The sequence below is a fragment of the Onychomys torridus genome, chromosome 2 (assembly GCF_903995425.1).
Source record: "Onychomys torridus chromosome 2, mOncTor1.1, whole genome shotgun sequence".
NCBI classification, from domain to species: Eukaryota; Metazoa; Chordata; class Mammalia; order Rodentia; family Cricetidae; genus Onychomys; species Onychomys torridus.
In genome coordinates, this window is record NC_050444.1 from 54,711,461 (window position 1) to 54,729,669 (window position 18,209).

Consider the following 18,209-nt stretch of genomic DNA (forward strand, 5'->3'; position numbering starts at 1 on the left):
TCAGCTAGCTGCATTTGCTCTAAAGCTGAAGTGGCTGATGCAGGCTCTCTTTCAGGAGTTCCTGAATGCAGACAGCAGAACAAGAGGTTATAACTAAGGAGGAGAGTGCCAGCAGAACTGGACACAATGTTTAATGCTTACAGGGAACACAAGTTCAAGGTGACAAAAGCATTAGACAACATGCCTTTCACACACACACAAAAAGTCCACATATGAAAACCTTGTGTTTTGGACTCTCCAAAGCAAAGTGATGCTAGAACTAACACATTCATCATCGCAGATATCTAGTGTACATATAATGGATGTGCTAACAGCTACTGTCTTTCTAAAGGACATTAATGGACTTTACTGTTCATAACGTTTTCCCACAGCTGTTGACACTTTTTAGGCCTCACTTTGAAACATGACCTACACGAGTATGTGGTATAAACAGTTACTTGTGAAAGTGTGGCTGCAATACTGCTTGTTTTAGCACATGGCACAAGGAGAAAATACACACCTGATCTGCAGTGTTCCCAATGCGAAGGAACAGCCACAACAAACCTAACAACAAAACAGGGTTGGCCATGTGCTCACTCCTTTAACCCCAGAATTTAGGAGGCTTCGACCGGAAGATCGTGAGTTCAAGGCCAGTCTAAGGTACGCAGCAAAGCCCCAACAACAAACCAACCACCACTTAGGAAGCCAATCCTGTGTGTAAGGGGCTGGCTGGCCTTATTCAATAGACTGGTCTGTATGCTTAATGCCTTGACAAAAATGTCCAATTCACAGTGATAAGCTGCCTGCTTCTGATGGGTAGGAGGTATATCATGGTCTAGACTTGATGTTCAATTACAGTTGATCTCTGCATTTCTCAACAAGGATATCTTGAGGTAATAAGGATTCTAATAGTGAAAACAACTGCTTGGAGCATAACTCACTGAGCTCAGGATTCCATCTCTTACTCAGTATTAGGCTGTTCCTAATAATTTGGTGTATAACAGGGATGATCCCAGAGGAGTGAGTGACATCTTGTCAGTCATGTCACAGCAGGGCTCAGGGGCAAGTGAGCCGAAGACAGGACCCCAGTGAAGGAGACTAGGAAAGGGTTGTACCTCCCAAGATGCTGAGGACAGAGACAGGTCAGTCACAAGAAATAACAACTCACTGGATTCTGTTCTCAAAATATCTGCCCTGTTACTTTTACAGAAATGTCTGTATGCTTGGATTGTCATTATAAGGAAAAACAAAACCTTGGCTTGACAAAGGGCTAACCGCATACTATTACTGAACGACCATCACTTCTCTGGGGCTCAATGAACAGCATTTAAGTCACAATTCATGGACAGCAGTTACTAGGTTTTTAGGCTTAGAGAAATAGACTGAATTTCTGTGCATATGTGGAGCGTGTGGAGACTGATAAAATCCATGATGCAAAGGACTGCAAGAGAAATCCAAGGTCTTGACTACAATGTCTTCACCACCTCAGTCTGGTACATTATATTCAGTATTCTGATGTCAAGTTAGTCAATTATTTACCTTGATGGTCTTCGGTGAGAGAAGTCTATTCAAAATTAAACTTCCATGAAATTGCCTTAATTCTTTACAAAATACAGGGGAAAAAAACTTGAATCCAGAAAGGTAGTCTAAGGTAACTGGCTGGAGTTGTTTCATGAATGTTTTCCAGTAATCAGCTCAGTTGTTTTGGCTAAAAACACAGTAACTGACCAGTGGTTTACACTTTTCTCATTTGACAAACATTTCCAGTCAGCACTATTACTCCTTATATACATGACCTTTAAAATTATTTTAAGACATTCTGGACACTGAGGTCCTTAAAATGTATTTCCTCTCAAAATCGGATTTCCCCCAGTTAAAAGATGAGCATTTTGAGAGTTACAAGGGAGAAAAAGGGCTTCCTGCAGCTGAGTCCTGGCTTGCTAGGACCATCTAGGCACAGCAGGTGTGTTGATGTGGATATGGATGACCACCTGTAGAGTTCCCAGAGAGTAATCTTTGCTTCGGACATACTTCAGATCACCGATTCATAGACTTCGGCACATACCTTCTCTTCTTGGTGTGGCTTGCCTTTTATGAACCTGGCCTAAAGTTTAGACTTAGGAGTGAGGCCCGCACCTCCTCAAGCTTCCGGGATTCAGTGTGACTAGTGAAGTCCTTGTAACTTCAGAGCACAGAAGTGTGTGTCCATAACAGATTAATGACTTTTTCAAAGGCAGTTCCACTTTGTACATGATCACCAGCTCCTGGGACACAGGGACTTTGCTGTCCCCAAGCAGAAACCCCACTGGTTCACCTCGGGGTCCGGGTGTTACTTCTGCACCTTGGTCCGCAGCTTGGCAAGCTCCTCCTCCAGACTTCTGATGTGCTCCTTCAGTGTGGCCTCATCTTGCTGGGCTTTCTGACTGGCCTGGCTTCGTGCTTCTTCAATTTTCCGTTCATACCATTTTTCCATCTGGGTGGAAACAGCCTCAAAGAAATACTGGGTTAGCTCCAGGGCTTGCGAGGCATCCCGAACATCACTGCCTGCTGCCAACGGCTGCTGCCCACAGGGGCTGCTGGCTGCTGGCTGCTGGCCCCGATGCCTGGTCTGCCCGCTTCTCCCAGACTTCCTGGTCTGAGTGCCTTTGTTGGCACAGGAACCAGTCTGTGGATCACACTTGGGAGCCCCATTCAAGGCACAGGAGGCTGCCTGGGCCTTACCCTTCCTTACCCGGGAGCCTGTGCAGTCGGAGGGAAACTGCTCGTGCTGTTGTCTCTGGGCAGCAGTGGCACTGAGTGCCTTGTCCTTGGGCCTCACAACCTGACAGGAGCTGTTGGCAGCTACCGCTGGCCCGGAAGCTACCGCTGGTTGGTCTACAGCTGTTTTTAAAGGGGAAACAAATGTCAGAGCCTGTCCATATTTAGCCATAGGACTGGGGTCTCATTCACTTAAGGGTCCTGGAGCCCTCAGAACCTCAGCATTTCTAGGCACCACCTACTCACCCACTGTTCTACCTTTCCGGGCACCACTCACCCACTTCTCTGAGTTTTCCTTCACCTTTTTTCCCTCCCTCCCTCCTCCCATCTCTCCTCTCCCCCCCTCCCCCTTATCTCCAGGATTCTCATCTTAGTTCATCAGGGCTCTCTTAAATTCTATGTTAGCCACAGAAATAGCATACAGGTTAGATTTCTGGCCTTTCCTTAAGCCTGTCCTGTCTGTCCTAGACGTCTCTGGATCCTAAGGATGCCAAAACTTCAAAGCGTCTCAACACTGCTGATCTATGAGGAGGTATACACCCACACTCTTAATTTCTGGGACGTAAGCCTGTATACCAATTTGTTTCTTGGACATTTTCTTTGCTTGTCTGAGACAGGGTCTCATTCTGTAGTCTTGAACTCATGGAGATCTACCTGCCTCTGCCTCCTAAATGCTGAGATTAAAGGCATCTGCTACCACACCCCACCAGCAACTCTTTTGAGAGGGGGGTGATTTTAGGGTTACAGCAGAGTTGAGAGCAAGGTATGCAGCATTACTCGACCCACATTCCATTCACTACAGCAGCTTCATAGCTAGTCCTAGCATGAAATGTTGGCTCAAGATGTTTCTCAACATTGCTGGTACAAAGATAAAGCCATGGAGACAGATAGGGCTATATTAAGCACTTGACCTATCAAAGTTCCCCAGTAGGACCCAATTACCAAGCTCTAATGTCTTTACAAGGTGTGTGTGTGTGTGTGTGTGTGTGTGTGTGTGTGTGTGTGTGTGTGTAGTTCCGACTGTCTTGGAACTCAAAATGTAGACCAGCCTGCCTTGAACTCACAGAGATCTACCTGCCTCTGCCTCCTGAGTGCTGGGATTAAAGGCATGCGCCAGCATGTCCAACTAGAATCTAGACTTAAAAGTCATAACATAGAAGAGGGGCTGTTGGGAAAGAGGAAATTAATTAGCAGAAGTGGAGGTACTGGGGGGCATTTGGGATGATGGGTGTGTGTGGAAATATAATGGAACCATCATTTTGCACAATGAACATATGCTAGTTTTAAAAATTATCAAGTGTACTTATTGAAGCTTAAAAGTCTTCATTTAAGTCATGGCTTACACCTAGGGCAAGCTCTGGACACAGGCCACTGCTTCAGAAAGGTTGCAGGTTTAGGTAGGTAAAGGCAAAGGGCTCCTTGAGAAGGAGCAAAGGGGAAAGGCCTGCCCAGAAGAAAGTTGGTCCTTCATCACCCTCATCCTCAGGCTCCACTGACCCCCATTGTGCTCGTTGCTTTGTGACTTTGACATAAGCTAGGGTCATCTGGGAAGAGGACCTCAACTAAGAAAATGCCTCCGTCAGGTCCCTATAGGCAAGTCTGTGGAGCATCTTCTTCATCAATGGTTGATGTGTGAGCGCTCAGCCCACTGCGGGTCCTCTTACCCCTGGGCAGGTGGTCCTGGGCTGTATAAAAAAGCAAGCTGGGCATCTTTTCCTTCATGGTCTCTGCCTCCAGGTTCCTGCCTTGAGTTCCTGCCCTGACTTCCCTCAGTGATGGATGTGACCTGGGATGTTTAAGCCGAAAAGTCTTTTCTCCCCAGGCTGCTTTTGGTCACACACCAGGACACATGTCAGTGTGCCTGTCTTCTCCTCACTCTCACATGTCTGGAAACGTCCTAACATTTGAACCTCACTGTGTTTGCTGCAGCTCTGGCGCATGCGCAGTGTTCAGGTCAGGAAGGACAGGGAGTGGGTCTGTCTGACACTCTCTTTGTGTGGGTCACCTGGAGAGGAGTCACAAGGAGATGGGGTGGATTTAGCTCTACAGGTCCGAGACTCTCCAGAAAGCCTCAGCTCCAGATTCTGGATCTTCAACATACACCAGGCTTTTAATTCGTCCACCAAGGACATCTAAAATAACAAATAATACACAAAAGATTGAATTTGGTAAGGCTTCTGAATTCAAGCTTCAAGAATGAACTTTGTGGGGGCTGGAGAGATGGCTCAGCAGTTAGGAGCAGACTGCTCTTCTAGAGAACCTGAGTTCTGTTCCCAGCACCCACATGTCAGCTCACAACTAATTTACAGTCTTTCACTTCAGTCCCAGGGGATCCCAGGGCACCAGGCACCCACATGGTGCATAGACACACATGCAGACAAAACACCCACACACATAAATAAATAAAATAACCTTTAAAAAATTTATTTTAAAAGATGTATTTTACGAGCTGATAAGATGGCTCAGTGAAGACACTTGCTGCCAAGTCTGAAGATCTCAGTTCAACACCCCCCCCCCCCCACGTACCCACATGGTAGGAGGAGAGACCTCACTTTCTCACGTCGTCCTGAGCTCCACACATGTGCCTTGTCATGCACATCTTCTCTCTGCCCCCACCCCTTGATAAAAATGTGTGTGTGGTATGGGAATGTATGCCACACATGTGCATGTACCGCTGGAGAGGAGGGGAGTGAGGTACCCTGGAGCTGGAATTACAGGCAGTTGTGAGCAAGCCAACGTGGGTGCTGGGTGCTCTAGAGAGCAGGACGCACTTAACCACTAAGCCAACAACTCTCTGATCCCTAAGAATGAACTTTTAAATCATGATACTTGAGGTTCCAAGTGGCACAGCTGAAGGTTAGCCATTATTCATCCCCCCATTGGCTATACGGACCACCACACCAAGGTTGTAAGTCATCCAGAACTCAGATGCCTACCCGCCCTGCACATCTTCCAAACCAGCTGGGTTCGGCTGCTCCCACAAACCCACAGGTACTCATCCCATTCCTGCTGACCTGGAAAGGCCGTAGACTCCTGAAAAGGAAACTGATGACCAGCCAAATCACAGAACTGACTCTGGCAAAGATGGCCTTTCCAGCAGACTCGGCAAGAGGCTCCAGCAGGACTGCCTGCTCTTTGCCACTAACTTTACTGGGGCTACAAAACCACAGGCTATGGAATGCAAACGGTCTTCAGACCTGGACCCGCGGTAGACAGGCATGACTCAGCAGCGAAGGCCTGGCTGGCTTTACCTGCCGGTTCTCTCCCTCCTGCTTCTCAGCGGCTGCATGCTGCTGCAGGCGATTCAGGCACTCTGTTCTCTCCGCCGACAGGCGCTCCCCCATCAGTTTGTCCAAAACACACATCTAGGGTTCAAGGAGACAGAGCGCCTGCTGAAATAAATGGTCTAAGAATGGACGCTGGCTTCTACTCACGAGGAGCGTCCACACAACAGGCTCCCTCCACCCTAGTTTCACAGTATGAAACTCTAGCTTTCCAGAATTCCTGCACACACTTCCTGTAATGTCACTGTTGTCCCTTTTCCTCATAGACCATGAGTTCACAGAAATACACAACATAAGGAAATGTAGGCGGGGTGTAGTGGGTAGCCATCCCAGCCTTGGCCTGGAAGCTCCAACCCCCATTGAGGCTTCAGGAATGGTCACGCCCACAAGGCAGGGCGGAGGAGGAAGCGGAAGACCCAGGATCAAGAGGAGAGGTCTCTCTTGGTTCGGGGACCCTGGACAATGGAGGTAGACCCAGCAGAGTTCTCCAGAGAACACCTGATAGGCCCTAGAACGTAAGAACCAAAGCTATCATAAGCACAACTATCTAAAAACTCCAGTGGATGTGTTTACCATTGCTTCATTAAGGGCAGTCAAAGCATGCACAGAAAAGGAACAGAAACTATTTCAAAGACTGCTTAAGAGAACAAGTGACTGCCATCATTTAGTCAAAGACCTTTCTGGGGCCTTGTAACATTTCCTGTAGGGCCCCAACTCCTATGCTAGACCAAGCTCATTGATCTGACAAGGTCCAATACAGAGGACAAAGCTAGTGTTAGAAGGAGCCACCCACAAGGACTCATGGTGAGCCATCCCGTGTTGGTGATACACACAGACTTTCACAGTGAGGTTGTACCAGTCCCAGAAGGGGTAGGTGAGCCCCTCTCTTGTGTCTCTTGGGTTCCCAGGGGGTTTTGGGAACTGCTCACTCTCCCTGTTTCCAGGATGCCTTCTCCTCGTCTGCTAGAGACATCCACACCCAAGGTGTGCAGGGCTTCTTGGAAAGTGATGGCATTGGCCCAGCCACCCAACTTAACACTGCTCGGCTCATGTCCTATCCTTGACACTTGGGAAGAGGACTGACCCTACCTACCAATCTGCCACCCTCCCCACGTTACCCGGAGGCCCTAAGCACCTAGCTTTCTATCTGGCACAGTCCTCTGAGGGTACATCATGACCGGAAGAGTTTTTGAATATTCTTTCCGCAAAATGCAAGAGATAAGTAAATCAGAAAAAATGTTCAGCCTCAGTGGGTGGGTGGTGCACCCTTTATCCAGCATGCTGGAGGCAGAGACAGGAGGGCCTCTATGAGGTCCAGGCTATCCTTGTCTACATAGCAAGTTCTAGGCCAACAGAGTTACACCGTGAGATATTGTCTGAAAGAGGGAGAGAGAGAATGTGTGTTAGTTCAGCTTTACCAGAAAGACAGAGTTAGTTCAGCAATGTCCATTTAACACAAACTTGAAAAAATAAAATATTAAATGATGGCAAAAATTTGAGACAGAAAAAAAAAACCAAAAAAAAACAAACAAAAAAAAAATGTGAGACAGAAACTCAGATACTGGTGGAATATAAATAGGTAGCACCTCTTTAGGAGGTAACCTGCCAGATTCATCAAGAGCCTCGAGCATTAATGTTGGACCAAATTATCCTAACACTAAGCCCAAGTCTGAGAATGGGCCAGCAAGATGCCTCCGTAGGTAAAGACATCTGCCACCAAGACTGAGAACCAGAACCTGAATTCAGTCCCTGGGACTCACAGGGAAGGAGAGAACAAACTCCAACTAGTCACCCTCTGACCTACACACACACACACACACACACACACACACACACACTAAATTAAATGTAAAAACATTTTCAAATCTGAGAAGTAGCCAAAAAACACATATGCAAACTTTTATCTTAATATTATTCATGAGCGTAGGAGAAAAAAATTCAGTAATAAGTGCTTAAGTAAATTATGTTGCATTACTAGACAAATGTTATGCAGCTAACGAAAGTGCTGTGACGTACAGAACTGAGGGAAAGGATATGCAAATATCCTCCCACACAGCGCTGCACCGTGAGGCACACTGCGGGATGGGAAAGAAAGCTGCCCGAAGGGTCCATGGGGATCCGGAGATCATATGGCGGGTCTGTGCGCTCAAGAAAGCCTGCCAGGAGAAGGGAGCAAGCCGAGGGAGTGCCACTAGGGATCGCGTTCCTTCAGTGGGGGGCCTTCCCCCAAACATATTGTTCTCTATGTTTCCTTAAAGTGTATCTTAGTGAAAAATCCTACTCACTGCACACTTCCTGTTAGTGACAGGAAAGTGTACTTCCACAGAGGAAGAGAACAAGGGCCCACCTTAGCATCAGTGACCGTGAAGCACCCTGACCCTGCCTCCACACAGAGGGCAGTCTGGAGTTCACACTGCAAGCCATCACTATGCCTGCAGAAGTATTTATTGGATCCTAACTAACTGCTGAACCCTGTTCACAGACTTTAGCAGCAGCACTTGGAGGGTTTGCTCCTCACAAGCTTGTGGGATCCACTCAGAATTCCAGTCATGGTGATTAAACTCAACTCGGTAAGTCAGGAATAGGCCCAAGAATTCACCTCGCCAGCCTCCGCGGCTGCTGCCTAGGGACCACACTCTCAGAACCGTGAACCATGGCCTCAGACCTTTCTGTGGGCGGAAGTGCAGGGCTGAAGACACAAACACCCCCGAAGAAACTAGGGAACAGATCCAGAAGGCAGCAGGCCCTGAGAGACAACCGGCATGGATGCTCCGAAGAGACAGAAAGCTGGGAGGGACTGGGTGCTCAGAGCGAGCACAGAACCAGCAGTCAGGCGCACAAAGGACCCTAAGCTAAGATTAACCCAACAGCTGGGTGTGACAGCATGCACCACCCAGCCAAGCTACCTAATAAGTCTGAGGACAGCCTGGGCTACTGGAGACTTTGTCTCAAAAGGTTAAATGAATAAATAACCTGTGAAAAACAACTAAACAAAATACTTAGGGACAACTGAGAAAGTCTGAACATGGGCCAGATATTGTGCAATTACTGTTGATTCTCTTAGATGTGATGAGTTTTGTGCTTATCCCTAGTGGGGCACACTGAGCTACTTGAGAGGTAATATGGCCGGACATGGTGACTCAGTCTCCCCCAGTGTGAGAAGAGGGACCAGTGAGCAGTAAGAGGGACTCAACGCAGCAGACTAAGAACTGAAGCTGGACGTGGGGCCCATGCTCCCAACCCCAGCACTTGGGTGGGGATCAGAGTTCAAGACCAACCTGGGCCACAGAGTGACACTTTGTCTTAAAACCAAACCGGAAAGTCCATTGACTCTCAGGACGAGGATGAGAGCATGAGCTCGTTCATTATCTTCTTCTCTCCACTTTCCTGAGAAAAGCTGAACAAAGGAGCTGGTGGTGCGCCTCACTCCATAAGTGCTTAACACGCACGAAGCCCTGGGTTCAGAACCCAGCACGTGAGACCAGATGTGCAGCCCTGCAACCCCAGCCTTCGGGCAGGGGAGGTGGAAGGTCAGAAGTCTGAGGCCGCCTTAGCTACAAAGGGAGTCCGAGGCAAGCCTGACTCCATGAAACCCAGTCTCAGAAGAACATAGATGAAGAAGATAAATTTGAGTATCAATAGTTTTTCTTTTTTAATCACTACAGGCTTGTGGGTAATTTGCTTTTCTTGCTAATGTTTGTTTTTCTTTTCTCTTTCTTAAAAAAAAGTTCTGGGGCTGGAGAGATAGCTCAGCGGTTAAGAGCACTGCTTGTTCTTCCAAAAGTCCTGAGTTCAATTCTCAGCACCCACATGGTGGCTCACAACCATCTGTAATGAGATCTGGCTCCCTCTTCTGGCCTGCAGGGATATGTGCAGACAGAACACTGTACACATAATAAATAAATAAATCTTAAAAAAAAAAAAAAAGTTCTGTAATGGGAATGTATTGCCTGCCAGCCTTCCTTGCTTCCTTTTTTCTTTTTCTTTTTTTGTCTTGTTTGTTTGTTTTTATTGTTGTTTTTGTTTTTTGTTTTTAGAGACAGGCTTTCTCTTTGTGCCCTGGCTGTCCTGAAACTCACTCTGTAGACCAGCCTGGCCTGGAACTCAGAGGTGCACTTGCCTTTGCCTCCTGAGTGCTGGGATTAAAGGTGTGCGCCACCACTGCCCAGATTCTGTCTCTCTCTGTCTGTCTTTCTCTCTTCCCTCCTTCCCTCTCTCTGTCTCTTTCAGTCTGTCTATCTGTATCTCTTTCCTTCCTTCCTTCCTCTCTTCCTCTCTCTCTTTCTTCCTGGAGACAAAGTCTCACTATTGTCCAGACTGTCCTTGAATTTGTGATGCCCTGACTCAGCCTCCTGTGTGCTGGCATTAGAGGCATGTACCACTATGCCTGGCAGGAATACATGGCTCTTACAACCGAAACTTTCTTTATATGCCCAAGGCTGAGCCACACCACAAGCCCTAACATCTCAGAATCATCTTCTGCTGTCACCCCTGTCGTCAGGAGGCTGAGCACTGGCTTACTTGGTGCTGCGTCTTGCTCTCCATCTGTCCCAGCTTTGTGTTCACTTTATCCTGCACTGATCCCAGCTCGGCTTTTATCTCCTCCACAGTCGCCTCCAACTGGTTCTCCAGCTTGTGGATTAGAGGTTCACAGCGACAACCCTTTATTGGTGCCTGGGGGGAATAAAAACAGAATCAGAGGCTGGAAAGATGGTTCAGTGGGCAAGAGCACTCGCTGTGCTGGGATTAAAGGTGTGCCTGGGACCTGAGTTCAGGTCCTAGCTCCCATGGAAAAATCCAGGCATATACATCTGTAATCCCAGAGCTGTGGGGGCAGAGACAGGAGGATCACTGGGACTTGCTGGCCTCCAGCTTCAGTGGAAGACCCTGTCTCAAAGGATAAGATGTAAAGTGATAGAGCAGGGAACCCAGCACCCTCCTCTGGCTTCTGCAAGTACACACACAGGAGTGTGTACTCAAATACATATGCACACTACTGTATCACACACAAATATTCTTTCTCTCCCTTACACACACACACACACACACACAAAACGGGGGGAGACAGAGAAACAGAGAGAGGGGGGGGGCAGACATTAGCATATCAGGCTTTCTTTATCCGAAAATCGTCTTGGGTGACCACCACGCCACACAGGGTGCCAGGGGGAGACAAAAGAGACCAGGAGGACAGAACCCATCCCCAAGCTAGCTTTGGAATATCCCTGACTGAGCTTTGGGTCCAAAGGCACGAAGATTCAGAGGGTAGGGCATAGATAGAACCTATCTTAAGAGGCTTGAACCCACCCACTCTGGGGCCTCAAGACGGAAGTGCCCTAAGGATGGCACAGAATGCTGGGGCCTACATGGCATGGTACATCTGTCTGGATGGGGGGGGGCTTGTGGCTCCCGTCAGACTGAGTCAAGCCCTGAGTGGCCACCACCTCCAGGCACAGGCTTCAGCAGCCCTGGCATCTGCGGCCCGTGGGGCTTGTGATACCTGCATCACTTTCCCATCCTCGTCTCGGTACAGTGTGTAGAGCTGGTACGCCCTGAAGCCATGGGGCGGAGGTGGGGACCAACATCGATGTCTGCTCTTCCTTTTGGGGTGGTGATGACTGTGTGGGTTCCTTTGGTGTCCAGGCTGTTGGTCTGCTGCTGGGGTGGGGTCAGATAGTGCTGACACCTGTGGGAAGGAGGAGCCGCCACCCCTAAGTCCCCGCAACACCCACTGGAGTGACACCTGCCAGCATTTCCCATCTCCATGCTACATGGTATAAACCTGTCTCAAAAACAAAAACTAAAGAACCCCACCTGGCTTCTGAGCTCAGAGCAGCACACCCAGGAACACGTGAGCAACCCTCTCCAGGGTCTAAAGCCGGTGGATTTTATACTTATGTTCATATTCCCAAACACCCAACCAGAGACATGGCGTCCCGCCTGGGCAAGTCACCACAGACCCTCCTCCAAGGCAACCCCAAATGTGCTTCCCCCCCCAACCCGGCCCCTGCTTGCTCCTCACCTCTGGCCTTGACTTTCTCCTCCTGTCATCCTTTCTGGGCTCCTGGGAAGCTGATGGGCAATCTCTTCTAGCTTCTTCTTTTTGGGGGACAGCTTGCTCACTGCTGGGGGTGTCTCCTGCTGAGACGCTTCCCTACAAAAGAAAAGCCCCATATTGTTCCACTTGAACCTTTGGCCTCTGACCCCCGCTGGGTAAACTTGTGCTTACAAGACTCCATCCAATAGTGAAGTCACATCAGCCAATGACAGAAGCTTTCTGCATGGTGGCCAGGCTCAGTGAGAACCTCTGGCTGGCTGGCTGGATGGATGGATGGATGGATGGCTGGCTGGGCTTTTATCTGGATGAAACGAAGTGGGCTCTTGTCTGCATACTTCGGGGCTTGGATCAAAGGTGTGAGGCACCACACCCAGATTAGTAACAACATCTTGTGTGTCCAAAAAGGTCTCTACATCATAGTCCCCGCCAAGAACTCTCAAAGAGCCGGGCACCTCACACATGTCTTTAATCTCAGCAGAGGCAGACGGATCAGCTCTCTGGGAGTTCAAGGCCAGCTTAGTCTAGCTAGCAAATTCCAGACCAGCCAGGGCTACACAGTGAGACCTTGTCCCCTCAAAAAACATTGACAAGGAATACCATATTGCTCATGGCACAATGGCACCTGCTGAGGGGGTGAATCTGCAAGTCAAGCTTGAATTCCATGTACTATGCAATCCCGGTGTGCCCCGTGCCATCCTTTTCTGACTTACACACAGAAGCCAGGAGAGTAGCCTTGCTCCACTCTCTAGTTAGAACCCAAGGAAGCAGCTTGCCCAGTGGGGCTTGTTTAAATAGACAACGTTGCCCCCACCCACAGCTCTAGTCCAGCAGGTTCAAGCTGAGCCCTGGGAATCCACATTACTAACAAGGCCCCAGTTCACAACATGGGCACCCCAGCTGCAGAACCAAAGCTCTGCACAATTCAGGGCATAGTACAGTGTGTCCACTATGGGATGAAGGCCACAGGCACCCAGGCACCCAGGGAGGCTGGAGGCCATGCTCACCCACACGTACACCCTGCACCCAGTGGGAAGGGCCGGCCAAGGAAGGCAGCAGCGGGCTAGGCAAGCGGGCAGCTGAGGTCTGCGGGAGGCCCCCATACCTTGCTCTGTGCCACTTCATCTCTGGGCACAGACTGCGCCCTCCTCTCTTCCTTGAGTCTCTCTCTCTTTTTCCTCAGGCTTCGCCCACGACTAAAACGCAAGATCTGAAAGAGACAAACATCATCGTTACAGGGCTGAAGGGACGCGGCATCGACACGTGGCAGAGGGCCCTGGGCGTGGCTCTCTGTCCTCAAAAGGACACACAGCCTGGTGGGAAACACTAGCAGCCACAGAAAACTCTGGACTTCCTATACCCCTGTAGTCTTGTGCTGAGCACAAAAGGGACCCAGGAATGGGTGGTACATTGTCTCTGATCACAAGAGACTTAATAATAACAGGCATTTATGTGCTAGGCTGGCATGGTCAGATAGGGGTGCATAGCCTAACTCCAGAGAAAGCCACTTATGTAAAAACCAGGATAGGAATGAATGGCATGTCAGGAGGCGGCCCTGCTCCAGACAGTCTGGTTTTCTGCCTTCCAGTTCCCTTGACCAAAGTGTGTGCAAAAAACCCGTCAGTTTAATTCTGACATCACTGAGGTGTATCTGTCGGCCATCAGACTAACTGTGGCTCCCCAAGGAGGCCTGGTACCTTCCCCTAACAATGCGTAAAGAGGAACCAACAAGGGCATGGAACAGTGATGTGGGGGGCCCAGCAGCAACTGGACAAGGAGTTCTAGCACATGGTTTTGGATGCTCGGGACTCCTCAACAAATGGAAAGATGGGGAGCTGCTAGGGTCAGCTGGGAGCAGGAGATGGCTGTACCTGCCGTCACTGCCTGTCCTTAGCCACTGCACACAGATCGGAGGCACCAAGAACCTTCAACTTCTGGCCCACAGTATGTAAGAATATGAAAGTCTCAGGGTCACTGCTGCAAACGCCAGCTGGCCACAGTTCAGAGGTGAGTCTGAGAAAGTGACCCGTGCTGACTGCTCACCTTGCGTGGGATCTTACATCGGCACAGCTGACCTCAAGCCTGAAATTCTTCACATTTGTGAACCACAGCTGTCATATCTGACAAGTGACACAAAGCAGTGGCAGCAAGTGTCCTCACTGACTGGAAAGAACTGCAAGGCCCACAGCCTTTGTCAGTGTGATGTGGGCCAAAAAGAGCATCGGCAGCGCTGTCCAGACTACAGGAATCTTGGGGAAAGGCCTCTTCTCAGTACTGCTGTGGCCACCATACTTAACTAAAGGCTTCGACAAAAGGATTTTTCTTTACAGACAAACCGGGTTATGTGTGAAACTACAAGCAACAAACCATTATGCAGTCGGGCGGTGGTGGCGGACGCCTATAATCCCAGCACTCGGGAGGCAGAGGCAGGCGGATCTCTGTGAGTTCGAGGCCAGCCTGGTCTACCAAGTGAGTTCCAGGACAGCCTCCAAAGCTACAGAGAAACCCTGTCTCAAAAGAAAAAAAAAACAACCCATTATGCAAAGAACGTATTATATTATGTATGAGCCCACATGCATGCCATGCCCACAGGGGCCAGAAGAGGGCACTGGATCCTGGGACGGGAGTTACAGATGGCTGTGAGCTCCTGGGTGGGTGCTGGGAACTGGACCAGGACTTCTGCCGCTGTTCTCGCTCCCAACCCATCTCTCCAGCCCCCTAGGCCATGTTTCAACAGAAAGCCAAAGGAGACCAGTTCAGGAAGATAGTGAAGGTGAAGATCCTTGAGCTCTGCAAGACAGCGGACAGGTGGACTAAAAACACAACGCTCTCAGTGTGCCTGGTGAAATCTGCACCCCACAAGACCTGCTGCCCAGTGTGTGACTGGGGACAGGGCTGAGTGGGTATCAACTGCCAAATGTTGAAACTGAAACTCCTGACAGTCTCTACTTTCTGACTGTGACAGACCAGCATTTTTCTATATTTCACAAAGCTGGAATGGGGTCCTAGGACCCTGACTAGGGGCAACAAAGGAATGAAGAACATACAGACACACAGACACATGGACACACAGACATAGCAAAGCTGAGATTGGCTTGGCTGTGCTCACTCTGATGGAGTGGCTGCAACACTAGAAGCTCAGGCTGTTTATTATCTACACTTGAACAGGGAGGTGGCAGGGTGCATGCTATCCAACTGACAAGATAGCAGGTTCAGCTAATCTGAGTATGCGCAGTCTCTGTGACGACAGTCTTCAGATCGTAAATATCTGGGGGAAAAGCTTTGGTGGGCAGTTTTTGCATACACTTTCAGCATCCACTCCTGGACCAGGAGGGTTTTGAGTCCTTCCATTCTCAGCTTTGGGGGCTCATTGGCTTTGCCATCCCTCCAACATCACCTGGGGAAGGCTCTGCTGCTTCCGGGTCTGAGTCATTGGGGTCCTTGACATGGCCCTTCAAGTGTCAACAACACACATTCCCTCAGGATTTCACATGCTCCCTACAGTGGGGCATTACATTTCCAGCAGCTTCTCACACCTGCTGCCCACATCAGCGTGCATGGATGTCCAGACACCACTGAGTAGCACCTGCTCCAAGTGCAAGAGGGTGGTCCCTCTGACAAAAGAGAAGAATTGTCAACAGTCTGGAAACTGCTGCCAGGCACAGGAGCGTGTCTTTAAAATTAATTGAAACGAGGGTCTTGTGATATGCTAGGCCCAAGTCCTAGCAGCATGGTACTCAGGGGATCATGTGACACGTAGGGTCTGGGAACTAGCAGCATGGTACTCAGAAGATTCTTTGCACTCTCTGAGCCTCAATAAGCTGGACAAATCAGCGTTCTCAGCCTTGCTCTGGACTAGCCTGCCTTCCCAACACTAAGGAAGCAATTGCTTCCATTAGAATGAGTAATGGTGATGGCTACAGAACGTCGTCCTGTCTTAGCTATGGCACGAGGCAGAATGGGAAAGGTAGGCCCGATTACAGAGAAACTGTCTGTGGAGGATGTAAGTATAAAGGAAAAAAAGTTGTGATTTCAGGATGCCAGAATTACAAATTCCTATGGTTACCTAATGTCAACCTCAGTTAACCATCATCTCAGAGCAAAGACAAAGGTACCCAGATTCAATTAAAAAGAGGGGAGAACCTATCTCACTTCACTGCCTCTGGTGGCTATTACTGTTCTGTCTGGACAGGATGGTCCCCTGACCTACATTTCTATTTACTGTTCTGTCTGGTCAGGATGGTCCCCTGACCTACATTTCTATTTACTGTTCTGTCTGGTCAGGATGGTCCCCTGACCTACATTTCTGTTTACTGTTCTGTCTGGACAGGATGGTCCCCTGACCTACATTTCTGGGAAATGCCCCGTCACTTCTCCAAGGCCTTTGTCCCATGTGTTGCATGAGGCACCAGCCCCACCTCCAGCACAGCCTTCTCCTACAGTGTTCTAAACTGGAACTTCTTCCCTCGCTGGGCAGCTGAGAAGGCAGAGTCCAGGAAGCTCGCAGTAGCAAGATCACACCACAGCGCGAGAATGGAACCCTGGGTAAGGAGCGGGGCTTGGCGCCACACAGACACACTGCCCTGACTCTCTTCTTAGCCCACCCATTCTTATCTATTTTCACCTGGCTTCGACAGATCACAGCCAGAGGCACCCCAGCTACCGTGCAGCCCCACATGATCAGGAAGATGCTGCAACACCTACCTGGGGAGCCTTGGTGAGTAGCAGAGCAACTTCAGGATTATTGTGGTAGCGGGCAGTCTCCAGAGGGGTCTGGCCTGCCTGAGGAAAGACGCAGGGAAGACAGGTGAGAAAGGGACCCCAGGAGTGGGCAGTTCCACTCTCCATCACGCTCGGCCTCAGCTCCGCAGTGGCGTATATCGGCAATGCTCGCTAGCCTCAGAGGGCAGGACATTTCTGTTGAGCGACACAGAGGATCAGAAAATCCACCTATCGGCACCAATTCTCCCACAGGTGCAGTCCTAGCACAGAGCTACAGCCGTGATGTAGGTTGTGAAAATTAAACACCAGCAGTGGCTGGCAGTGGGATTCCAAAGGAGTGTGTGTCCTGGTCACCACGCACAGGTGAGTAACTACAGCACCAGGCCAGTTCAGAGCAATAACGGAGGAGGAGGGTGGTGTGGGGGCAGGGTGAGCTAGCCACAGAGATAATACTAGCTTCAGTGCCCCAGAGCCTTGGAGGAAGAAGGGTGCCAGCCAGGGGACCTACAGAAATGATCAGGCATCCTGAGAAAGGGGAGGATGGAAGTGCAGAGTCCTGGAGAGAAAGACAGTGAGTTCTTAGCTGGGTTCACACTGGCCAGGAGGCCATCATGCCAGATGATGAGGCCAGCACGCCAGCTTGTTGAGAACCCCTCAGAACTCTCTTCTTGCCAGGCTTTGCTCACCCCAGCCCAGTGTCTCAGAGTGTTAAGTCCCAGGGCTGCTCAGAGCTGGCCCAATCCGGATGAGGGTCCCAGCACCTGTGGAGGGTGACGCTCACTGCATCTCCAGGGGCTGGGGGTCTGTGAAACTCTCCGCTGCGCTTCAACTTACGTTGTTCACAATGGTCGTGTCAGCGCCAGCTTCCAGGAGGATTTTAACTACCTTCTTGTGATTTAGGGCAGCAGCCACGTGCAGGGCTGTGTCTCCAGCCTGAAAGCAACCAGATGACAGCTTGCTAAACTCGCATATTTGTTCCTGGCTAGCTATGCATCTCTGCCTAGGGCACTAACCAGGATTTACCCTACAAACATGAAGCTCACTGTGAAAGCCTTGAAGAGACCCCAAAAGCTGTGTGGTCAATGCATTCATTCATAACATGGAGTCCAGAAGCTACAGACCAGGGTCACACATGTAGAGGTGAAGAGGACCAATTGGGTTGCTGAGAATGGAGGGCCTTCGAGCCTCTGGGAGGCAGGCTGAGGGGCTAAGAGCATGTTACCCTGGACCGTGTATCAGCCCAGGGAGGTTAGAGTTAGCACTTAGCTTCTGAGCTGGGACTGAGGGAAAGCTGAGAGAGGACTATGCCTGGCCTTCAGCCAGCTGCATGGACCAGGGAGCCTGGGACTGTTCATCTGCAGGCTCAGGTGGGGATACAAAGGCCTGGGCTTTGGTTAAGGCTGACTGTTTTCTAC

The 18,209-nt window shown here is 49.7% G+C and overlaps 1 protein-coding gene across 1 annotated transcript in view; it reads right to left on the minus strand.

Annotated features, from left to right (window-relative positions):
* Positions 1-620: 620 nt before the first annotated feature.
* The window catches only part of Ankrd6 (ankyrin repeat domain 6), a 75,171-nt gene continuing 57,582 nt past the window's right edge, over positions 621-18,209 (minus strand). Inside the window, exons 8-16 of the mRNA XM_036178919.1 lie at positions 17,629-17,727; positions 16,777-16,854; positions 13,178-13,282; positions 12,040-12,171; positions 11,518-11,703; positions 10,542-10,694; positions 5,988-6,101; positions 4,742-4,868; positions 621-2,859 (exon numbers count right to left, since the gene is read on the minus strand). Of these exons, the coding sequence (XP_036034812.1) occupies positions 2,309-2,859; positions 4,742-4,868; positions 5,988-6,101; positions 10,542-10,694; positions 11,518-11,703; positions 12,040-12,171; positions 13,178-13,282; positions 16,777-16,854; positions 17,629-17,727 (1,545 nt within the window). The 3' untranslated portion in view covers positions 621-2,308. The remainder of the gene's footprint in view (positions 2,860-4,741; positions 4,869-5,987; positions 6,102-10,541; positions 10,695-11,517; positions 11,704-12,039; positions 12,172-13,177; positions 13,283-16,776; positions 16,855-17,628; positions 17,728-18,209) is intronic.